We start from the raw sequence: 22,086 nt of genomic DNA on the forward strand, positions 1-22,086 counted from the left end.
AATGGAATTTCCATGAATTTTAAATTTTGTAGAAACTAATCACGAAAATCATGCAAACACACACATACATACTGGATTACTTAAAGCATGATATGGCACCAGGGCTGGATTAACCATTAAGCAAAATAAGCACGTGCTTAGGGCATCATGAAAAGGGGGGCACCACAGAATTTCTGCTTTAGCTAGATGACGAATTTAATTTAAATTAACTTTTAATGAGTTTTTCGTTGTTTTTATCTTTTCTTACTTTTACCCTTTACCTACTTTGTTTCAATAAATAATGATGTGTAGAAGGCCTAATAAAACTCTAACCACATGCATGACGGTTCATTTACACCGTATTATCGCTCACGACGTTTTCTGGCACTACCATTGCGTAAATTGCATAAAATAAAAATTACTTCATTTGTCAAAAATTACAAATCAGGTAATTTTTTATAATTAACGTAACCATTTTATTTTCCTGTCTGTTTTAGGTCTTGTTTTAATAAATTGTCTTATAAAAGGCTCCAGAAACAAATATAAAACAAATCACGTGGTTGTCTCAGAAACGCGCCTCTGGTAAAAGGACTAGCTGTCGCAGAAGTGCGACTCCGGTAAAATAAGAGTTAATTAAAGCACGAAAACACAAGATTCAGCTGTAAGCAGAAAATTAAATTGTTCGTATGACTCTGCCTGTGATATGTGTAACTGTGTTGATTGCCACCTAATATTCAACAAAATAATCTTTTTATTTCTATATTTAACAGATCCCAAGAACCAAGATGAAACATGTTCAGTTAAGTGATGCACAAAAGCAAAAACTATCAAAAAAGAAACAAGAGGAGACTTTGGAATTAGATTCCAAGACTGCAAAGCTGACTAATTTCTTCACACAAGTTCCAAAACAATATATACCAATTCCTGATCAGAGCCAATCTCTGTCATTAGAAGTGGACACAAATACCACTCTGATCACTTCAAAATCAAAATATGATGATGTTGGAATCATCAAGGTGTCACAAGCAGGTTCATCTAGCACATGTCTCACTACTGACCTCACTTTGTCTGTAAATTCTCTTGATATCTCTACTGCAAATGTTGATGCAAGTTGCTTTAGAAAACATTCTGAGGTTGAAATAATTGCTGAAAATGAAAGTTTAGTGGGCCATGGTGATGGTGGTGAAATGATTCAGTCTGCAAAAGATGAAGTAAATACAGCAAAAGATCCAGGGTTGTGACTTAATCTCTGCTGAAAAGTGGCTTATTGGACTGCTTGTGGACCCGGTGACTGTCAACACCACGATGGGCTGTTTGACAAGTCTTACCGACATTTCAGTAGTGGCAAACCAGTAAGATACTGTTCGCAGAAACTTTTTGTTGGGACAAAAGCCAATGGTGAGGAATACAAGAGAGAGTGGTTATTGTATTCACCATTCAAGGGGATCAGTTTATTGTTTTGTTTGTAAACTGTTTGCTCCTAAAAATTTCTCACATTTTGTTACAAGAGAAGGGTTCAGTGACTGGCGAAATACTATTGTAATTGATCAACATGAAAAAAGCACTACTCACCGAGACACTCTGTGCTAACAAGCTTAACTTGCAGACAAGGTGTAGGGTTGGGACAACAGTTGGAAAAACAAATTAAACAAATTCAGGAAGAGTGTGATTACTGGGAACATGTCCTAAGACGTGTCATAGCTGTTATTCGTACGTTAGCTGAACGTGGCTTGGTTTTTTGAGGAACAGAAGAAAGATTTGGATCATTGCAAAATGGGAACTTTTTAGGGCTGCTTGAGCTCATAAGTCAGTTTGATCCATTTTTAGCAGGTCACATTGCGAAATATGGAAATTGTGGCAAAGGAAATCCTTCTTATCTGTCCAAAGCCACCTGTGAGGAACTCATTCAACTGATGGCTCAAAAGGTCTACGTGCTTATTGTTGATGATGTAAAATCTTCTGGTTATTTTAATTTGTCAGTTGATTCAACACCAGATCTGTCACATATCGACCAGTTAAGTGTTGTACTTAGGTACTTAAAAGATGGACAGCCTACTGAATGCTTTTTAACCTTTCTGGAAATGAAAAGCCATACTGGTGAGGAAATGGCAAATCAGGTGTTGCAGTACTTACGTAAAGTTTGTCAGCTAAACTTTTCAAAATGTAGGGGTTAGTCTTATGACAACGCTGCTAACACGTCTGGGCATTATAAGGGGATGCAGCAAAAAATTTTAGAAACAAACAAGTTTGCTATATATGTGCCCTGTGCAGCTCATTCACTAAATTCGGTAGGCCGAAGTGCTACGGACTGCTGTCAAGAGGCGGTTAATTTCTTCTCTACAGTGTGGTTGCTCTATACCTTTTTTTCAGCCTCAACCTTTTTAAGGTGGACAATTCTTAAAGGTTGTATTGGAAATGAAAATGTCTTAAAATCCCTCTCTGATACCAGATGGGAGGCACATGCTATGGCAACAGCAGCAATTTTGAAATCTTTCCTTCAAATTTTAGAAGCATTAGACTGTATAGCTGAAGACCAGTCACAAAAGGGAGACACTAGAAGAGAAGCAGATAATATTGCAAATAATATGCAAGCACTAAAATTCGTTTTTATGTTGAATTTTTTGGGATGAGATTTTGCAAACTTTTCATAGAGTAAGCCAAGTTCTACAGAATGAGGATGTCAACTTAAAAACATGTGCAGATCTGTATGGATCATTAGCTGACCAATTGTGCACTTCAAGAAATGAATTTGAAAGATATGAAGCAGCTACAAAGGAAGTGCTACCAGATGTTGATTACAAGGCAGCTCAAACTTGCAAACGTATCAGAAAGAAGGTACCCAATGATGGAGATGCTCCAGAAGTATATCTGAATGCCAGAGATAAATTTCGTATCACCACCTTATACACAATTGTTGACAAACTTGAAACAGAGATGAGAAGAAGAGAAGAGATATACAAAGAAATATCAGAGAGATTTTCTTTTCTAAGTGATCTCATACGGAGGTAGGAGGGTTTTTATTCCCGGAAACTCGGGTTTTTCATCCTGCATACATACAAATCGGCCCTTCAGAACACACGCAATTTACAGACAAAAATTACTAGTTGTGGTGGTGTTGGAGGTGGGCGGTAGATGGCGTTGATTCGTAGTAGAGGTAAGGTGTAGAGACAGTTGAAGATGTCCTCCCGCGATGAGTCTTCGGACTCCTTGGAGGCGTCAGGAATAATAATAATAATAATAATAATAAAGTGATGTGCCACATAATGCTACTTCAGTGACTTCATCATCTACTGAAATTGAAAGGTATTCTCAGTGTTGTCAAAAGCCGATTGATGCTTACCCAGAGGACTTGAACACTAATTTCTCAGCTGTTCAGCAGTTTCACTCATATGTGAGCCATAAGTTCAGTGCAACAAAAAATGTAAAAACAAGATTCAGTTATGCTGAACTTTATAAAATAATTGTAAAAGACAATATTGAGTGTGCTTTTTCAAATATAGACATTGCCTCTCATATATTTTTAACATTGACGGTCACAAACTACTCAGCTGAGCATTCATTTTCTCAGTTGAAGTATATTAAAAATCCCATCAGAACAACTATGCAACAAGGCAGGTTGAATGCCTTATGTCTACTAAGTATAGAAGCAGATGTATTACGTAAGATTAATTTTGAGGATCTGATCAAAGACTTTACAATTAAAAAAAGTAGGAGAAAACTTTTCAAATCTAAATAAAGTTGAAGAATACAAAAATAAACATTAGTTTCCATCTTATAGTTCACCCACCGATTAGAGATCCCTCGACACTTCTGTGCATGTCAGAAAAAGGAAAATCCATTCCAATAATTGGGTAATCAATCTGTCTTCTGGGATGAGTTTGTTTATTATTACAGGTCAGAAAATTTAGCTTTTCTTTTACGAACATTGCTGTTTTTTTAAAGTGTAACTATTTTGCTTGTATATATCAGTTGGAAAAATGTACGTAAAGTATTATCAAAATTAAAAAAGGTATAGCATAAAACAAAAATTTAACTAAGTTTCTTTTTAAGAAAGTTTTCTATAAAATAAAAATAATTATACAGAAAAACAGAAATTTTTCAAATGAACTTAGATATTCTAAACTTACAGTTGAGAGAACTGAGACACTTTAATGTCCTAAACCGATTAATTATTTATGACTTGTTGTGACTTTAACAAACCCATGCAAAAAAGTTGGAAAAAAATACCACTGTCAAATCCTTTTAATCTTCAGAGTCATATGAATCAGTGTCCGAATCGCCATCACTTTCACTTAAACTGATTACCAAAGGCTCGCATAATTCTTCGATAATTCCGTCTCTGTCCCAATACATATTTTCCAATGAGGTGACATGAGAGCAATATTTTCCCCATTTTGAACTGTAATACTTTCAATCACCTGTTCTGAAAGCTTAAAAAGTTCAACATGTCAATAGCCCCAGTTACGTTGCGATACCGAATGAAACTTTTCACTTTTGCCCAAACATACTCAATAGCATTAATATCACAATGATATGGTGGTAGCCTCAAAGCTAGAAAGCCATGCTCTTTGGGCATCGTGTCAAATTTAAATAGTTTAGTCGTGGGCAAGTTTCTTTTGACCAAATTAAGCAATTCAATTTTTTGCATATCTGGGGAATGAGAAATGTTATTTGCAGAGAGCCAATCCATAAGAACTTGCTTCTTATTAGACCAATTTGGAACTTTGTTTAATCGAATAGAGTGATATGAAGCATTATCAATTATAACAACAGCATTTTTAGGAAGGTTTGGAATCAGTTTTTCTTCTGCCCACTTTTCGAAGATTGTAGAATTCATTTGCTCATGGTAATCTCCAGTAGTTGAATTGGCTTTGTATAGTAAGTTTGAATCAGTAAAAAACCCATTTCTCCACCTGCACACAAAATTATTATGCGCCGCAAGGCATTTTCAGTTTGTAGCACTCCACATTCTTCTTTAGACTGCCAACATTTTCCATAAGTTAAATTACTATCAATCCAAGTTTCATCTAGATACACAATCAGTCTTTTCTCCTCCCTGAAATGTCTTATTGCTCTCAAATACTGCGTTCTAGAAAAAACAATGTCACTTCACACCATGATAAGTTTCCTTTTATTCTGGGACTTTTTAAAACAAAATCAGATTTCATGAAGTATTTTCCTTAAAGTTTCTCTTTTCCAAAGAAAATTAATTTTTTTTTAAGCACAGGAATCAATTTCGGAACAGTTGGCACTCTTTTCTCGACCACGTAAAATTCGTGAATAGTTCTTCTTTATAACGTCTACATCAAAATCATTCAAAGCTATGGTTTCAATGGTTTTCTTTCTCTGGCGCTTTTTTTTAAAAAGATTTAAATTTTGGCTTACCTTCACCTTTTGATTCCCTACGAATTCTTTTAACAGTCGACCCCGATACGCCCGCAATTGCACTCGCACGTTTTATGACTTGAGAAAGGAGAACAAGGAGACTGCCTTCTGACGATTCTTTTTCGCAGAATGTCAGCACATTATTCAATATTCTTTTGCAAGAGCTAATGAAACGTTTAAAAACAGAACTTGTTGACTGTACTGGATCCATCATACAAATTAATAATAAAAAAATAATGCAAAAAAGTGACAACAAAAATCAAGCTAGTACTAGTACAGCGACAGACAAGAAAGCACGTGATTTCGCATGTTGGCGACCAATTCATACCTCCTTCATTTCTTTCTTCCCTTCAACAAAATTCCAAGGAGAGACCTGCAAACGGTGGGCAAACTATACTATAAGTTTTGTTTCATTTTGAAAAATAAAAATTTATTTTATGATTTATTATTGTTTATATTTTGAATTACATATATATGGGGCACCAAAATCTTTTAAGTGCTTAGGGCCTCTATGGGTCTTAATCCAGCCCTGTATGGCACAAATGGCAAATAATGTTTATGTACTCGATTTAGATTATTAATACTATTGTTATTGGTGGTGGTGGGCAGTAGATGGCATTGTGTGCGTAGTTGGAGAATCAAGCAGTGGAGATGGTGAGATGTGAATAGTGTAGTGGTGTCCTCTCACAATGGAAGTGTCACGTAATAATAATAATAATGTAATCTGATGAAATGCAATAAAATTACAGATACACTTGAAAAGTTCCTTTAGATGCATGATATAAGATGTATCCTTCAGTTTATATATAACTAATTTATGTCTAGCTTAAACTTCAATTTTTTTTATTTACTTATTTTATTTATTATTATATTATATTATATTATTTTATTATTATATTATTTTTTTTGCAACTAACATTTCTGAAATTATATTTTTACCTTATTCAAATATAAATCAGGATTAAAATCTGGTCCATTTATATTAAATGGATCAAAAATTTCTTCAATGTTTTCCTCTGACAAACCATAATATTGCTTTAGTAGTCCTCGACGCCGCCGTCTTTGAGTAACTTCAGTGGCATCTAAATAAAAGACAGTAAGATTCAAATATTTTGTTAGATAAACACTTAATGAATAAAACAACAAAAAATTTTAATTACCAAAACCGGTCTGGGTAGTGACCTCTTCTCATAATGTAAAACAATATATATACATCTCTTAGGAGCTGGGTTTTACATAATGAGAGAATAGTAAAGTTAGTGACGGAGCTTGCTCCACCTTTGCATGGAGTTGCCCTGGTGTTGTACTATCCAAGTGATCATTTACACTTGGTTCCGCCGATAGTCTTTTCGGCATTGAAACTCTATGGGTGTCGATGGATTTCAACCCGAGTTTCGTACCCGGCTATAAAATAAAATGGGATTTAACATCTCCCTCTTAATTAAAAAATTTTAATGTTTATATTTTAAAAAACAAAATAAACTAGCATAGAAAATTCAAATACACTGATGGCACTTTATGCTATAACTCTATAATTAAATAGAAGTAAAAATGAAATGCATGGATTTCTCAATATGTTTTAAGATAATCCAAAATGTGAAATCATGAAATATGAATCTATGAGGTTAAAGAGAGATCTGCTATTCCTTATGCATCCTACTTCTTATTAGTGGAAGTAGAGAGCAAGAACGAAAAGAGAGTTCTGCTCAGTTTTTCCTGAAGGTGAATCAAGGTGAATATGAGATGACTAGTTGACGCATTCATCATAGCAGGGTTAAAAGAGAGTAAAAGAATTACAGATACCAATTCAGATGGCTGGCCTGGTTGGCCAAGTGGTTAGCATAACCCGCTCTCCAGCCAAAAGGCTGCGGGTCCAAATCCCACCTAGAGCATGGATGTTTGTGATTGTCTTTCACCTTCATACAAAAATATATACACTCTCCCAATACAGAATGGGCAGCAATGGGGAGAAGCCGATACAGTCCTCCTGCAATGGGGAGTGCCGTTCACCCAGCAGTGGGAAAGACAGGTTGAATATCATCAATTCAGATGAACCGTACATGGGGAAAAAAAATTTCCTAAAAAAAAAAAAAAAGCTATGCAGAAGAAATAGGCAAATTGAGTGGGTGAGAAATCAAGAATGACCTGAAGGACTGAGCTAATTTACCCAAGATCATAGAATCAGTCTGCAGTCTGAGAAGAAACAAAAGTGCAACAGATGAAAGAGAGAATTAGTACAGAGAGGAGGGGGGGGGGGGTCTGAAAGGGAAAAAAACATAATACAGATACTGTTATTCTGCACCAAATTTACAGCTCTTAGGGAAGTTATGGAGATTTGGGACAAGCACAAATGCAAGAGTAGAAGCCTGTTAGATAGCCTGGAAACTCAAGATTTTTCATCCTGCAAAACAAACAGGCCAGAATACACACAATTAGCAGATAACACAATAGCTTCATAATCTCAGTTACTTTGGCTGTAATTTCAAACCACAGCATTTAGACAGCTGTAGTATCTGATGATGACTGTCACAATCAATGATAAGCTGAGATAAGTTTCCAAATTATAGTTATACAATTTATATATAAGTGAACTGTTAATATTGTATAAGATATTCTTACTCATTTTGAGCAAACAAATTTATTATTATTATTATTATTATTCAGGCCTCCATGGAGTCAAAACACTCATCATGGGAGGTCCTTTCTAGGAAACACAGTCTATCATACCACTTTTTGAACTGAAAATATCTAACAGTCTGCTAATTTAAGTAAGCAAAATAAATAGCAGCAAAAAATAAATAAGAAAATTCGAATCCACAGAAGAATGAAAAGTGTGATGAAAGATTCATATTATGTAATCCCTAAAATATGACATCAGGAATGGACATGTACATAGATTTCCCCCTTTAAAGCTCCTTCCAAGCAACAGTCCCTTCATGCAGCTAGCCTACAGAACTACTTCATTGCTATGTACTCAAATAGAGACATCGTAGAGTTCATCCAGATACAGTCACAACTTTCTTGAAGAATGTCATTTGAACTCCAGAGGACATAAGAAATGAACAGTGAAAGGAAAAAGAAATTATATTCTTGTTTTAAACCTTTACTCAAGCAAATATATAAAAGTTGCTAAGCTGTGAAGATACTTCATACACTAACTTTTGTTTGCTCACTTATCTTACATCTAATCTAGTATAATTTATACTAGATTAGATGTAAGATAATTCTACTGCCAATATATGAAGAGAAAAAAATATGTGAATATGGCATTAATTTAGCTTTCAATATCTACAAGTCTAGTCCCCCTAATGAAACCTCAGAAAAGGTCAAAACTGGTCTGGATAGTGACCTTCTCAAAATGCACAGCAATATACACATCTGAAGGGAAGGGTGTGATGCATTATAAGATACTGACACAACTGACATGGGGTCAATAGTCTCTATCCCATAATGCACCATACACACTTCCTTTCACATACCCCATCCCCACTCCAATTATTGTGATTTTCTCTTTGTTCCTTAATTCAGGGAAACCAGTGTATTATTTTTAAATAAATGCCTTATGCATAATGTCATAACAAAATTTGCAATCATACAAGGAAACAAATCAATCTCTAGTAACATCTATTTCCACATGTCCATATCTCACACATCAAGCAAACTTGAACCACATTGCCGTTAATATGGATAAAATACATCACTCCTCATATACTTCGTACCAATCATATATTTCAATGTAATATCAATGGTATTACAATTTTAATATGCACTTTGCATTCATGGTAACCTGGACATGTATACACGTCAATGCCAGTGGTGATTAAAGAACAAATTTTTTATAAAAAATAAATAAATCTGAAGAGACTACATGAGTGGATATGTGAGTGAAGCAACCAGTTTAATGTTGTTCTTCTTCTTCTTTGTCTATGATCTCTTATGCTTTTAAGCGTCGAGATTTTGCCAAAGAGATTTCCATGCCGTCCTGTCCAAGGTTTATTGTTTTGCTTCTTTCCAGTTAAATCCCTTCTTTTCCAATTTTTCTTTAATTTCCTTTTGCCAACCTTTCCTGGGTCTGCCTATGTTTCTTTTTCCTATATTCTGGCTTTCATATACAGTTTTTGCTATTCTTCCTTCTTCCATTCGATTAAGATGTCCAAACCATCTCATTTGGGCTTGTGTTATGAATTGATTCCAAGGTGCAACTTGAAGGCTGTCTCTTATGGTTTGATTTCTTATTCGGTCTAGTCGTGTTTTTTGTGCCACTTTCCTGAGATATTTCATTTCAATTGTTTGTAGTTTATTTGTGTTTCCTGTTGTTAAACACCAAGACTCACAACTGTATGTTAATGTTGGTAGAAACACTGAACGGTACACTGCCATTTTGGTATTTTGGGTGATTTCTTTCTTATCTAGGAGTGAGCCTTTCATTGCATAGAATAGCTTTGTTCCCCCTCTTATTCTGTTGTTAATTTCCGTGTTTAGTCTACCATCTTATTATTATTTTATTATTATAATTTGACACCTCCAGGGAGTCCATAGACTCATCGAGGGAGGGCACCTGCTCTACCTCTCTCTCCACCACTCAATCGACCAACTACAACTAACCACACCAGCGCCATCTACCGCTGACCACCACCACTAGTTTTTCCAGAGACAATCACAAACATCCATGCCCATGGCGGGATTCGAACCAGCAGCCTTTTGGCTTCTTCTTGTATATAAGATCTTCTTGTATATATGATCCCAAGTATTTAAAGGAGTGAACTTCTTCCAGTTGGTGATTCTCTATTTTTATTATGTGTTTTTGTTGGTTTCTAGATATGATCATTGTTTTAGTTTTATTTATATTTATGGTCATATTCCTTTTCTTTGTTTCTTCATACCAAATGTTGATATTGTATTGCAGATTTTCAGCTGTATTTGCTAGCATCACTACATCATCTGCAAAAGCCATGTGTTAAATCCTGGTTTCTTTCAGTTTCCTGTATCCTAAGTGGAACTTTTTTGTTTGGCATGCCTTTCAAATTTCATCTATTACCTACAATGAAGAGAAGAGGGCTGAGGATAAAGCCTTGCCTCACTCCTACATTTGTTTCAAATTCTTTTGATCTATTATTACAGGTCTATTATTATGATCATTATTATATCTTATGATATAATAATGATCTATTATTATTACTCCTGTACACCCCTTGAGGGTACATGGCAGTAATTTGATGATGATGATATTATTACAGGTTCTTACATAATTTCTATTACTTTTGTAGAGGGTTTGTATGGCTGCTATTAAGTTATCTTGTATCTTGTTTTTCTTTAATGTTTGCCATATTAAGTATCTGGGAACTCGGTCAAAGGCCTTTTCAAAATCTATAAAACATGAATGTACTTCTTTTCCATATTTCAATGTTTTCTCTGATATTTGTCTAAAACTGGGTGCTTCTATTTTTTCGAAAGCCATATTGCATTTCATCCAGTGCATCCTCTATTTGATTCCTAAGCCTCGCCTCTAAAATACGGGATATAATTTTCCTGGAACGCTTAAAAGTGAAATTCCTCTATGGTTTTCACATTTGCGGTTGTCTCCTTTCTTAAATATAGGGATTATTATAGCTACTTCCCAGTCTTTGGGAATAATTTTCTTTTTCCATACAATATTGAATAGGTGTAAAAGAAATTTTATGGCTTTCGTTCCTAAATTCTTTACCATTTCTGGTGTTATTTGGTCATGGCCTGCTGATTTGCCCAGTTTTATTTTATTTATTGCTGCTAACAGTTCATTTGCATGAATTTCTTCACTCTGATCTTCTATTTTGCTTGTGTGTCTTGCTCTTAGGGTTCTATTTTTTCCGTGTCCTGCATCTTCCAATAATTCTTGAAAGTACTGTTTCAATCTTTCAATGATGTCTTCAGAATTTGTGAGTAACTTTCCATCTTTATTTTTGATAAACTTTATGGGGCATTCTTTCTTTGGCCTCCTTCTTCTTAGAACATTATAGAAGAGTTTTTGGTTTCCCTTAAAATTTTGTTCTAAAGTATGTCCGAAGTCTTCCCAGCATTTTCTTTTCTCTTCTTTCACTAAGGTTTTAACTTTATTTCTTTGGTTGTTGCATAGTTCTCTATCAACCTGCAGCTTTGATGTTATATATCTCTTCCATAATTGCTTTTTCTTTTTAATTTCTTCTTTTAGTACTTCAGTCCACCAGAGTGTTTTATGTTTCTTCTGTTTATTATTTAATGATACACCACAAATTTCTTTCTTTTGTTTCTAGAAGAAGTGTTTTGAACCTGTACCATAGGTTTTCTACATCTTGGTCTTCATATATCTCTTTTTCTACTTCTTTCATCTTCTTTTCTATTTTACTTTTATACTCAATGGCTGTTTCTTCTTTCTTTAGTTTGTAGTTCTTTATCTTAACATTTATTTCCTTGCTACTTTTTCTACATTTTTCAACTTTTATTTTATGGATTGTTTCCAATACTAATAAGTAGTGGTCACTACCTTTCAGGAGCTCTATAAACTCATGCATTTTTTGTATACTTCCAGCATGATCTGCTTATGATGGCGTAGTCGATTACAGATTTTTCGTTTCTACTGGGCTCTTCCCTAGCATAAAACCTATGTTCAAGCATAAAGAAATCCATAAGTAAACGTATGGATTTCTTTATGCTTGAACATAGTATTCACTATTACTAAATTATTTGTAAGGCAAAGATTTATTATTCTTTCTCCATTATTATTCCGGGTTATTTCTCCTTGTGATCCCAACACATGTTTCGTTTCCTCATCTACTTGATTCCCTACCTCGCCATTAAGGTCTCCTAGTAGTATGATATGCCCTTGAACTTCTTCAATTGTTTTTGTAAGAGCTCGAAGAATTCATCTTTAATTTCTTTATTAGCATTATCGTTCGGGCCATATGCAACAATTACAGTGAATACTTGGTTGTCTGATTTAAAATCTATAGTGATTGTCAACAACCTTTCGTTTATTAGTTGCCGTTTAGTAATATATTCTTTGAGATCTGGTTTAATTATGCAAGCTACCCCTTGTTTTCCCCATTCTCTTGGGTTTAGAATAGAAAAGTATATACCCAGCTTTCATTTTTCTGGCAACCTTGACCTTTCTTTTTTGTTTCTGTGACTGCTAGCAGATCCGATCTTGATTTTTTAAATTTATCTATTAATTTGTTTTCTTTTCCATGTAGACTTTTAAAGTTCCATGTTCCGTATCTCATGTACCTTTTTCCTCACTTTGTCGTTAACTATTTAGGCAGTTTGGCTATCTCTTTGTTATTTCTTTTAATGGGTGAAATTTTAAGGTGTGCAGGGGATTAGCCTTCAGCACCCGAGTCTGGTGGTGGGGCTGCCACCTTCGAGGCCCCCAGACCAGCCTATGAGGGAAGTACTATCCTGTTGGTCCATGGGAGGAATTTTATTTCCCTCCTACCCTTCATAGTAAACTAAGACGAGCATTCTCCAATCCACCACCAAGGTACGCACCCGATGGGGGGAGGATTACAGGTGTCCCCACACAGACAGTTTAATGTTGCAAAGCATAATGTCATGAAATTTGGTAGGCAAGGATGGGATGCATAGTGCATAGTTAATGGAGAAATTCTGAAAGAGATGGAAGAAATGAGTGATCTGGGGGTGGTATGGACAGAAACTACAACTTTGGTGGTCACACTACTAAAATTGTGAGAACATCATAATACGTGAGAGCATCATTGTGCGAACATCACAACAGATTATATATAATCTGTTGTGATGTTTGCACAATGTCCTCACCATTGCCATAATTATGGCAATGGTGAGGAAGTCCTTGGCATGCAGAAAAAAAAGAGGTTATGGTTCCCTTGTATAAAGCCTTGATCAGGCCATATATGGATTGCAGTGTACAGATCTAGTCACCTGATTTGCAAGAGGATGAAGCTATCTTAGGGAATCTATTTTAGATTCTCTCTCTCTAAATCAGTGTCAGGTCTCTGAAATGTGGGATATGAAGTGAGACTGAGGAAATGTAATTGCAGAGCCTTGTGAATAGAAGGAGAGGGGATATGACTGAAATATATAAGTTGGTGAATGGTTGATACCAGATTAATATGGAGAAAAATTTTTCACAGAGTAGAGGGAAACAAAGGTAGAACACACAGTCATCGCTGGAAGCTGTACAAGGGTGTAAGCAAGGGAGTAAAGGAGCTAGTTCATTGCATGGAGTGGTCGGTGAGTGGAACGAGTTGCCTGAGTGTGATAATTGCAGAAACTGTGAATGAGTTTAAGGTTTGATGTTCTTTTTCTATGAGATTGTGAATCTCCATGGAGGTCTGATGATAATTATTATTATAATGTGACGCTTCCAAGGAGCCCAAAGACTCATCGAGGAGGGCACCTACTCTACAACTCTCCGTCTTCACCACTCAATCCACCAACTACAGCGAACCACATCATCTCCACTAATGCCATCTACTGTCCACCACCAAGGATTTGAACCCGCAGCCTTTTGGCTGGAGAGCGGATATGCTAACTACTCAGCCAACCAGGATGGCTATCAATTAAATTAATTTAATTTAATTTAAATTAATTTAAAAATTATTTTATAAAGTGAATAAAAAAACATCAAAATTACAGTACTAGTATATAATATTAAAAAAAAACTTAAAAATTACAAATTTAAAATCACTCAGCTTTTAAATCTAAAGTATATTTATTTTATACTAGAGGCTCTGCCCCCTGGCGCCCAACCCCCTCGTGTTCCGGACTGGTAGGCCGGTTCTCCTTGAATGCTGATGACTCGAATTTTGAAAACTCAAAAGAGGGTGGTTCCACCCTCGTCTTGAAATTTTACCCAAGCAACTGTAAAACGTCTGGCTCATATACTTCATTTCTTCAAAAAGTCAGTATATATTATAATATTTTTAAGAAATACTTTCATTCTTATCAAAATCTGTAGCTAGAATTTTGTTTATTATTTTCTTGACCTCCATGGACTCACAAGACTCAATATGGAAGGTCAACACTAGTCAAAACCAAGTCTATTGTACCACTCTAAATTCACTGATTATTTGCACTTTTACCACTCTTTTAGGCAATGTATTCCATGCTCCTACCACCTTCCATGCAAAAAACTTACTTCTTATTGCAATTTCCAAGGACAGCTTTTGTCCTTGTTCCATCCCCTTGTTATGCCATACGAAAAATCTCCCTAGTGTTAATCTGATAATAACCCTTAACAGCTTAAATATCTCAATCACATCTCCTCTTTGTCTTCTATCCAGCAAACTCTCCAGTTCTGCATATTCTCAGTCTATCCACATGACCAGCGTTGTACAATCATGATATCATTTTTCATATGCATCTCTGTACCCTTTCCAAGGTTACCTAATCACCTTCAAATCCTGGTGACTAGATCTGAGCAAAATCAGATGTGGTATGATCACAGTTTTATACAATGGGACCACCATCCTTTTATGTCTCGTGATGAATGTCCTCCTCGATATTGCAACAATCTCCTAAGATGTCTTCACAACCACTGCAATATGTCCTCTGAACTTCAAATTTCTATCGATAATCACTCCAAGATCCTTTGCTTCCTCTACCTTTATCCAGTATAACTCTACCGAGTGAGCATGAAGTATCCTATCTGTGAATCTCAAATTTCAAAACCTTACATTTAGTTGCATTAAATTGATATCCCCCATTCATTTGCCCACCTTTCCAACTTATTCAAACCAAATCCTCTTGAATAAGCTAAATATTACTAACACTCCCAAGCTTCATATCATCTGCAAACAACTGAATACCTCCCTGTAGTCCTGTGACAATATCATTGACATAAAGATTAGAAGAGTGGTGGTCCCAAGTATTGAACTCTGGAATTCCACTTGTAACTTTCCTATTTCCTGATACTTCTCTCCTCCATATACAAATCAGAAAGCCAGTTATCAATCCAATCCACTAACTCACCTAAGGTCCAAACCCATGTGTTGCAACTCAAAAATCAACGTCATGTGGCATCCTGTCAAATGCCTTTGAAAAATCTAAAAAAAGAGCAAAAAAAAAGTTACAAAAACAAGAGCATTCATTAACAAATTCATGTTGGCCTGCATAAATAATATCACTCTTATCTGTCCAATTCTGTACACATGTTCCTACCAATTTCTCCAACTACAGAAGAAATACAAACAGGCCTATAATTTGATACCTCCATTCTACCACCTTTATGCAATGGCACCATCTTACCCTCCTTCCACTCTCCAGGAACTTGTCCCATTGCAACGCTTTCATTAAACAGACAAGTTAACGGCATGGTCAGTTCCACAGCACATTCCCTTAAAACAGGTGGTGTAATTCCATCTGGTTCCCCTACCTTACTGACGTTTAACATACTAAGTATTCAGAATACACCCCTTCATTCACTTCTAACACTTACTACTCCTCGTCCCTCTAAGAATAAAGCCTGCTCTACCAGGATAGAACACTCTAATAAAGTGATCATTTAATAGCTCAACTGCATCATCTTCATTGGCCGTCAAAAACTTCTTGGGGGTTCTCCGTGGATTGCAGCACTAGTCTCCTCTCATATTCTAATTTTTCTCTACTTACAATATTAGTCACTTTTCTAGCTTGTATCTTGCATTCCTACTGCAGCTGTTCTCACCTCTTCTCTAATGTGTTTGTCATCTGCAATTCCTGTTTAATTTCTCGTCGTCAATTTGGCTCCAAATCACTTTATCCTCTTCACTCAAGGTATACAATTTGCCATTGGTATCAATTTTCTCTAAGTATCTCCCATGCACTACTGACTTCTCTTCCTTCAAGTTCTATCATCAATTGTACCTGCTAAAAAAAATGGTTTTTTAAGTCTGTTACAGTTGCATGCCTTATAATTCCACATAAATTTCTTCTGCCTTAATACTTCTACATGCCTATTCATGTTTCCATGTCTAAAAACAAATTTTCATTCCTAAAGCTAATATGTCCTGCTGTCAAAGCCAAGATCCAAGCAGTTCAAACTATAGGGAAGATAAATTCAAATGTCTCAACAAGATTATTTAATTCCCTCTGTTCTATCATATGAGGTTCGTCAACAGCTTCAAAAAGGCTTTCATCTGTAAATGACTTACTATCAACAATGTAGAGGGCTCATTATCCATTATTACCACAATGTTGTAGTGATAGTAAGCAGAAGCTGCATAAAATAGCAAATTGTTGTTTTTCATGGAAAATTCAGATACATTAGTTAAACAGAAGTAACAATGCTATGTGATCCTTCAGCTATCTTTCTCTTAAATTATTATCACCTCAAAAGTTCACAGACTCTTCCCTGAATCCATTCAGTCAAATTACCTTTATAAGATGTGCAATAATAATGACGAATACACATTTTATCTTGGTTCCCACTTCATCACCCAAAGTAAGGTATGCAGTCTTTACTGCAAATATGATATTATGTGACACTTTTAAATATAACATAATAAAACCTTCAGAACACATGCAATTTACAGACAAAAATACTAGTTGTGGTGGTGGCGGTGGGCAGTAGATGGCGTTGATGGAGATGATTCGTAGTAGGGTTTCGGTGTAGTGGTTGAGACAGTTGTAGGTGTCCTCCCGCGATGAGTCTTCAGACTCCTTGGAGGTATCAGGAATAATAATAATTAAGGAAACAAGAAATTCTGTTATATCTGAGAACAAGCGTAAATGAACAGAGTGAATTTGAATTAAAAATACAAGATGGGTTCAGATATGTTCAAACTGTACCCCCTTTCATTTTCAAACTACTACATGCCTTGAGAGTTAAAAGTTACAAAAGAGAAATTAAGCAACAATTTTATTATTGTTTTTATTAATTCATATATGATGGAATTTTTTTTGTATTATTAATTTGGACCAACACCTTGAATAAGAATACATAAGAGCCACCTAAATTAGGTTCTAGTTAAAAAAAAAACTTCCATTTATTTATAGTAAAACTACTCTAGAACAGTGAAACAGATGACTCTTTTTTAATTGTTTCACTGATTCACTTCACTATCTTTCCCACAGGCATTCACAATCTGTGCTACAGGAATTTTTCTATAGATGGTTCCAGTATATTTGTAAATTATAATGTTAAGCTTGTATCAGTACCATTATATTCCAGATGCTTATAACATGATATCAAACTGTGCAACTCAAACCCAAACTCACAGTATAAATTTTTCTTCCTCTTATTTTTCATTCACTCTACTTCATGACTTATTTTTTCACGGTATTAACAACACCACAAACACTTTTATTAACAAGGATGTTTTATTAACGCTAATATTTCGCTGATTTTCAAATCAGCATCATCAGAGCACAACACACATGTAAACGCGACAGTGAGTGAAACAATATAATTGCAGAAAGACAAAAGATCTAAAGTCCTATTTTTGGCGCCCTCTAACGGAAAAAAAAAAAAAAAAAAAAAAAAAAAAAAAAAAAAAAAAAACCGCAGCAGTTATCCAGGAGTTTTTCTTAGGATAACGGTCTCCCAGATTTTTGGCAAATTAATGCAACCATATTTGTTAAGGTTGGGAGAATTCTTCAAAGCCATTGCTGACTCAAAAAATAGTCTTTCAGATCTATAACGACTCCTAAATAGCACATTCGTTTTTCTCCATCTAATCCTGTGTGAAGGAGTGTCCAAAGCGTGGTCTGCCAGTCCCGACTTGCCATAGTAATAGTAGCGAATGTATCTTTCATGTTCTTCCAGGCGGATGTTCACTGATCTTCCTGTTTGCCCATAATAGGCCAAGTCACAGTCACATGGAACTTCATACACTCCTGGGTGTGCTAAAGGGTGAAGTTTATCCTTTGGTGAGCGGATCAGAGTTGCCAGCTTGGCATGAGGCTTGAAGGTGGTGCGAAGGCCATGTTTCACCAATACTTTGGCTATCTTTTCCGATGTACCTCTAATGTAGGGAATAGAAATGGTCATGTTGTATTCTTGTGTATTGGGGGGGGGGGGGGCAAGGTAATGGGCCTATGTAGTATTTTTTCTATTTTGTAGGGATTGTAGCCGTTGGCTAAGAACGTATGGCGCAGGTACTGGAGTTCAGTGGTCAGAGCTGTATCGTTAGAACAAATGGCTCTGGCTCTGTGTGTCAGTGTTTTTAAAATGCCGTACTGTTGGACTGGATGATGATGTGATTGTTTATGTAGGTATCTTCCTGTGTGTGTAGGCTTCCTGTAAATAGAAAAAGATAGTGATCCATCTGAAAGGCGGGTGACTAATGTGTCAAGAAATGGTAAACAGTTATTTGATTCTTTTTCTACTGTGAAGTGAATTTTGGGGTGTTGGCTGTTTAGGTAGGTGACAAAAGCATCCAAAGTGTCTTGTCCATGGGGCCAGATGGCAAACACATCATCTACATAGCGCAACCACACTAGTGGCTTGTATGTAGCTGTGGTAAGTACTTTGTTTTCAAAGTGTTCCATGTAAAAATTTGCTAACGGGGGGGAGAGGGGGGAACCCATAGCAGTACCATTAATTTGTTTGTAGAATTTCCCCCCCCATGTAAAGTAACCTGCTTTCATGGTAAATTGAAATAATTGAAATGGGGGGGGAAATTCTACAAACAAATTAATGGTACTGCTATGGGTTCCCCCCTCTCCCCCCCGTTAGCAAATTTTTACATGGAACACTTTGAAAACAAAGTACTTACCACAGCTACATACTAGCCACTAGTGTGGTTGCGCTATGTAGATGATGTGTTTGCCATCTGGCCCCATGGACAAGACACTTTGGATGCTTTTGTCACCTACCTAAACAGCCAACACCCCAAAATTCACTTCACAATAGAAAAAGAATCAAATAACTGTTTACCATTTCTTGACACATTAGTCACCCGCCTTTCAGATGGATCACTATCTTTTTCTATTTACAGGAAGCCTACACACACAGGAAGATACCTACATAAACAATCACATCATCATCCAGTCCAACAGTACGGCATTTTAAAAACACTGACACACAGAGCCAGAGCCATTTGTTCTAACGATACAGCTCTGACCACTGAACTCCAGTACCTGCGCCATACGTTCTTAGCCAACGGCTACAATCCCTACAAAATAGAAAAAATACTACATAGGCCCATTACCTTGCCCCCCCCCCCCAATACACAAGAATACAACATGACCATTTCTATTCCCTACATTAGAGGTACATCGGAAAAGATAGCCAAAGTATTGGTGAAACATGGCCTTCGCACCACCTTCAAGCCTCATGCCAAGCTGGCAACTCTGATCCGCTCACCAAAGGATAAACTTCACCCTTTAGCACACCCAGGAGTGTATGAAGTTCCATGTGACTGTGACTTGGCCTATTACGGGCAAACAGGAAGATCAGTGAACATCCGCCTGGAAGAACATGAAAGATACATTCGCTACTATTACTATGGCAAGTCGGGACTGGCAGACCACGCTTTGGACACTCCTTCACACAGGATTAGATGGAGAAAAACGAATGTGCTATTTAGGAGTCGTTATAGATCTGAAAGACTATTTTTTGAGTCAGCAATGGCTTTGAAGAATTCTCCCAACCTTAACAAATATGGTTGCATTAATTTGCCAAAAATCTGGGAGACCGTTATCCTAAGAAAAACTCCTGGATAACTGCTGCGTTTTTTTTTTTTTTTTTTTCGTTAGAGGGCGCCAAAAATAGGACTCTAGATCTTTTGTCTTTCTGCAATTATATTGTTTCACTCACTGTCGCGTTTACATGTGTGTTGTGCTCTGATGATGCTGATTTGAAAATCAGCGAAATATTAGCGTTAATAAAACATCCTTGTTAATAAAAGTGTTTGTGGTGTTGTTAATACCGTGAAAAAATAAGTCATGAATAACCAGCAACGCCTAAGCTTATCAGTTAGAATTCACTCTACTTGAAACACCCTAATGTTTTATGTATTTCATTAAAATAAATCCAATTTTCAAATCCAACTCATAACAAGCTTTTTCTATTTTATCTTTAAACTAGGCATCCCTCTGCAGTTTCAGTGTACTAAGAGTTAAACAAATCTGTCATATGTGAGATCATTATATGAAACTGTATCCTAAAGTGTATAACTAATGACAAATAAGATAAATATATTAGCAACTGATGGTTACAAAACTCAAATAAGTACTTAAAAAGGAAGCTATAACTAATCAGCATTCAGTTTCTAAACACTACTCAATACAAGCCAAATATTTAGGTTCAGTTAAGAAACTTACATATCCCACCCATTGAAGTATAGTAACAAGTTTATTATATATACTTTTTCCAACAAAACATCTATATAGACAAGGAAAACTTTTCTCTGTAGCTACACAAAGTTATGTTGCTGTGAAAAACAAATCTTTTTGAAGGCCTTCTTGGTTTCATTGAAAGGATTTCATTCTTCTTGTGCCTGTTGAACCTCTGCATTAAATAAGTTTCCCCTTTCCTCATCTCCCACATATTTGGGTCAAGACCTGAATTGGCATATAAAATTCACATCTATGCAAACTGCTCTTAGAAATAATATTGAATGCACTTCTTTTAAGAAACCAAACCTCAGATATGAGTTCTGCTTGTCTCCAAGAAGTAAAGTTTATCTGGTCGGTAACATAACTGGTGTGTTGAAATTAACACACCAAGTATGGTGCGTTAATTTCAGCACAGACTTGATGGAACATCAAAATTAACACACCATCAAACTCAGGTAAATCAAAGGGCACAATGTATGATCACAATTGGAAGAACGATGGTACATTGTTGCACCCTTCGATTGGAAAAGACAGCGGTTCGATTCTTGTCATGATGAGAGGAATCATTATATAGGTTATTTTTCAACTGAAGATGAGTTAGCCAATCTTATATGAAGGTAGCAGGGCTTTTTCTCCCAGATCAGGTTTTTCATCCTGCATACAAACAAATCAGCCATAAAAATACATGCAATTTACAAACAAAAAATTACTAGTAGTGGCATTCTATGTAGTTAGATTAAGTGGTTGAGACAGAGTTGTAGAGTAGAGTGTTCTCTCTCGATGAGTCCTTGGAGGTGACGTAATAATAATAATAAAAAAAGAACAAGTGTTTATTATCTTATATCTTCTTTGCCGGCCTGGTTGGTCTTATATCTTCCATTATCTTTGCCAGCCTGGTTGGCTGAGTAGTTAGTGTATCCACTCTCCAGCCAAAAGGCTGCAGGTTTGAATCCCGCCTTGGGCACGGTTGTTTGCGATTGTCTGTGAAAATACTAGTAGTGGTGGTGGGCAGTAGATGCCGTTGGTGTAGATAATGTGGTTTGCTGTAGTTGGTGGAGACGGAGAGTTGTAGAGTAGATACCTCTCTTGATGAGTCTTTGGACTCCTTGAAGGTGTAACATAATAATAATCAAAGTACACATTAAAATACTATTTCTGAAGTTTTATCAGTAAAGTACACATTACTTAAACTATAATTTTACTCAATATGATACTCCAATAAGCCATATTGATTACAATACACTCTGATTAAGCATTAAGATACTTTCCATTTCTGAAAAATATCAGATACAATGAGAAATGCAATGGGAAGAATGAAATAATTTTATTATTCAATTTCTGTGCCAAATGCAGTTCTCCCACAACTCAATATTTTGCTGCCTAAAGAACCATCTCCACAGCACTAGGATATGGTGGCCTTTGGATGTAAAAACCTGGATTCAAATCCCATAATGGATGTGAGAAATCATT

The 22,086-nt window shown here is 36.0% G+C and overlaps 1 protein-coding gene across 1 annotated transcript in view; it reads right to left on the bottom strand.

Annotated features, from left to right (window-relative positions):
- Vps51 (vacuolar protein sorting 51) overlaps positions 1–22,086 on the bottom strand; it is a 421,027-nt gene that overhangs the window by 395,330 nt on the left and 3,611 nt on the right. Inside the window, exon 2 of the mRNA XM_090392235.1 lies at positions 6,304–6,446. Coding sequence (XP_090248361.1) covers positions 6,304–6,446 — 143 coding nt within the window. The remainder of the gene's footprint in view (positions 1–6,303; positions 6,447–22,086) is intronic.

Source organism: Typopeltis vanoorti, chromosome 5, assembly GCF_054136105.1.
Source record: "Typopeltis vanoorti isolate ZY-2024b chromosome 5, IOZ_Tvanoo_1.0, whole genome shotgun sequence".
Taxonomy (NCBI): Eukaryota; Metazoa; Arthropoda; class Arachnida; order Uropygi; family Thelyphonidae; genus Typopeltis; species Typopeltis vanoorti.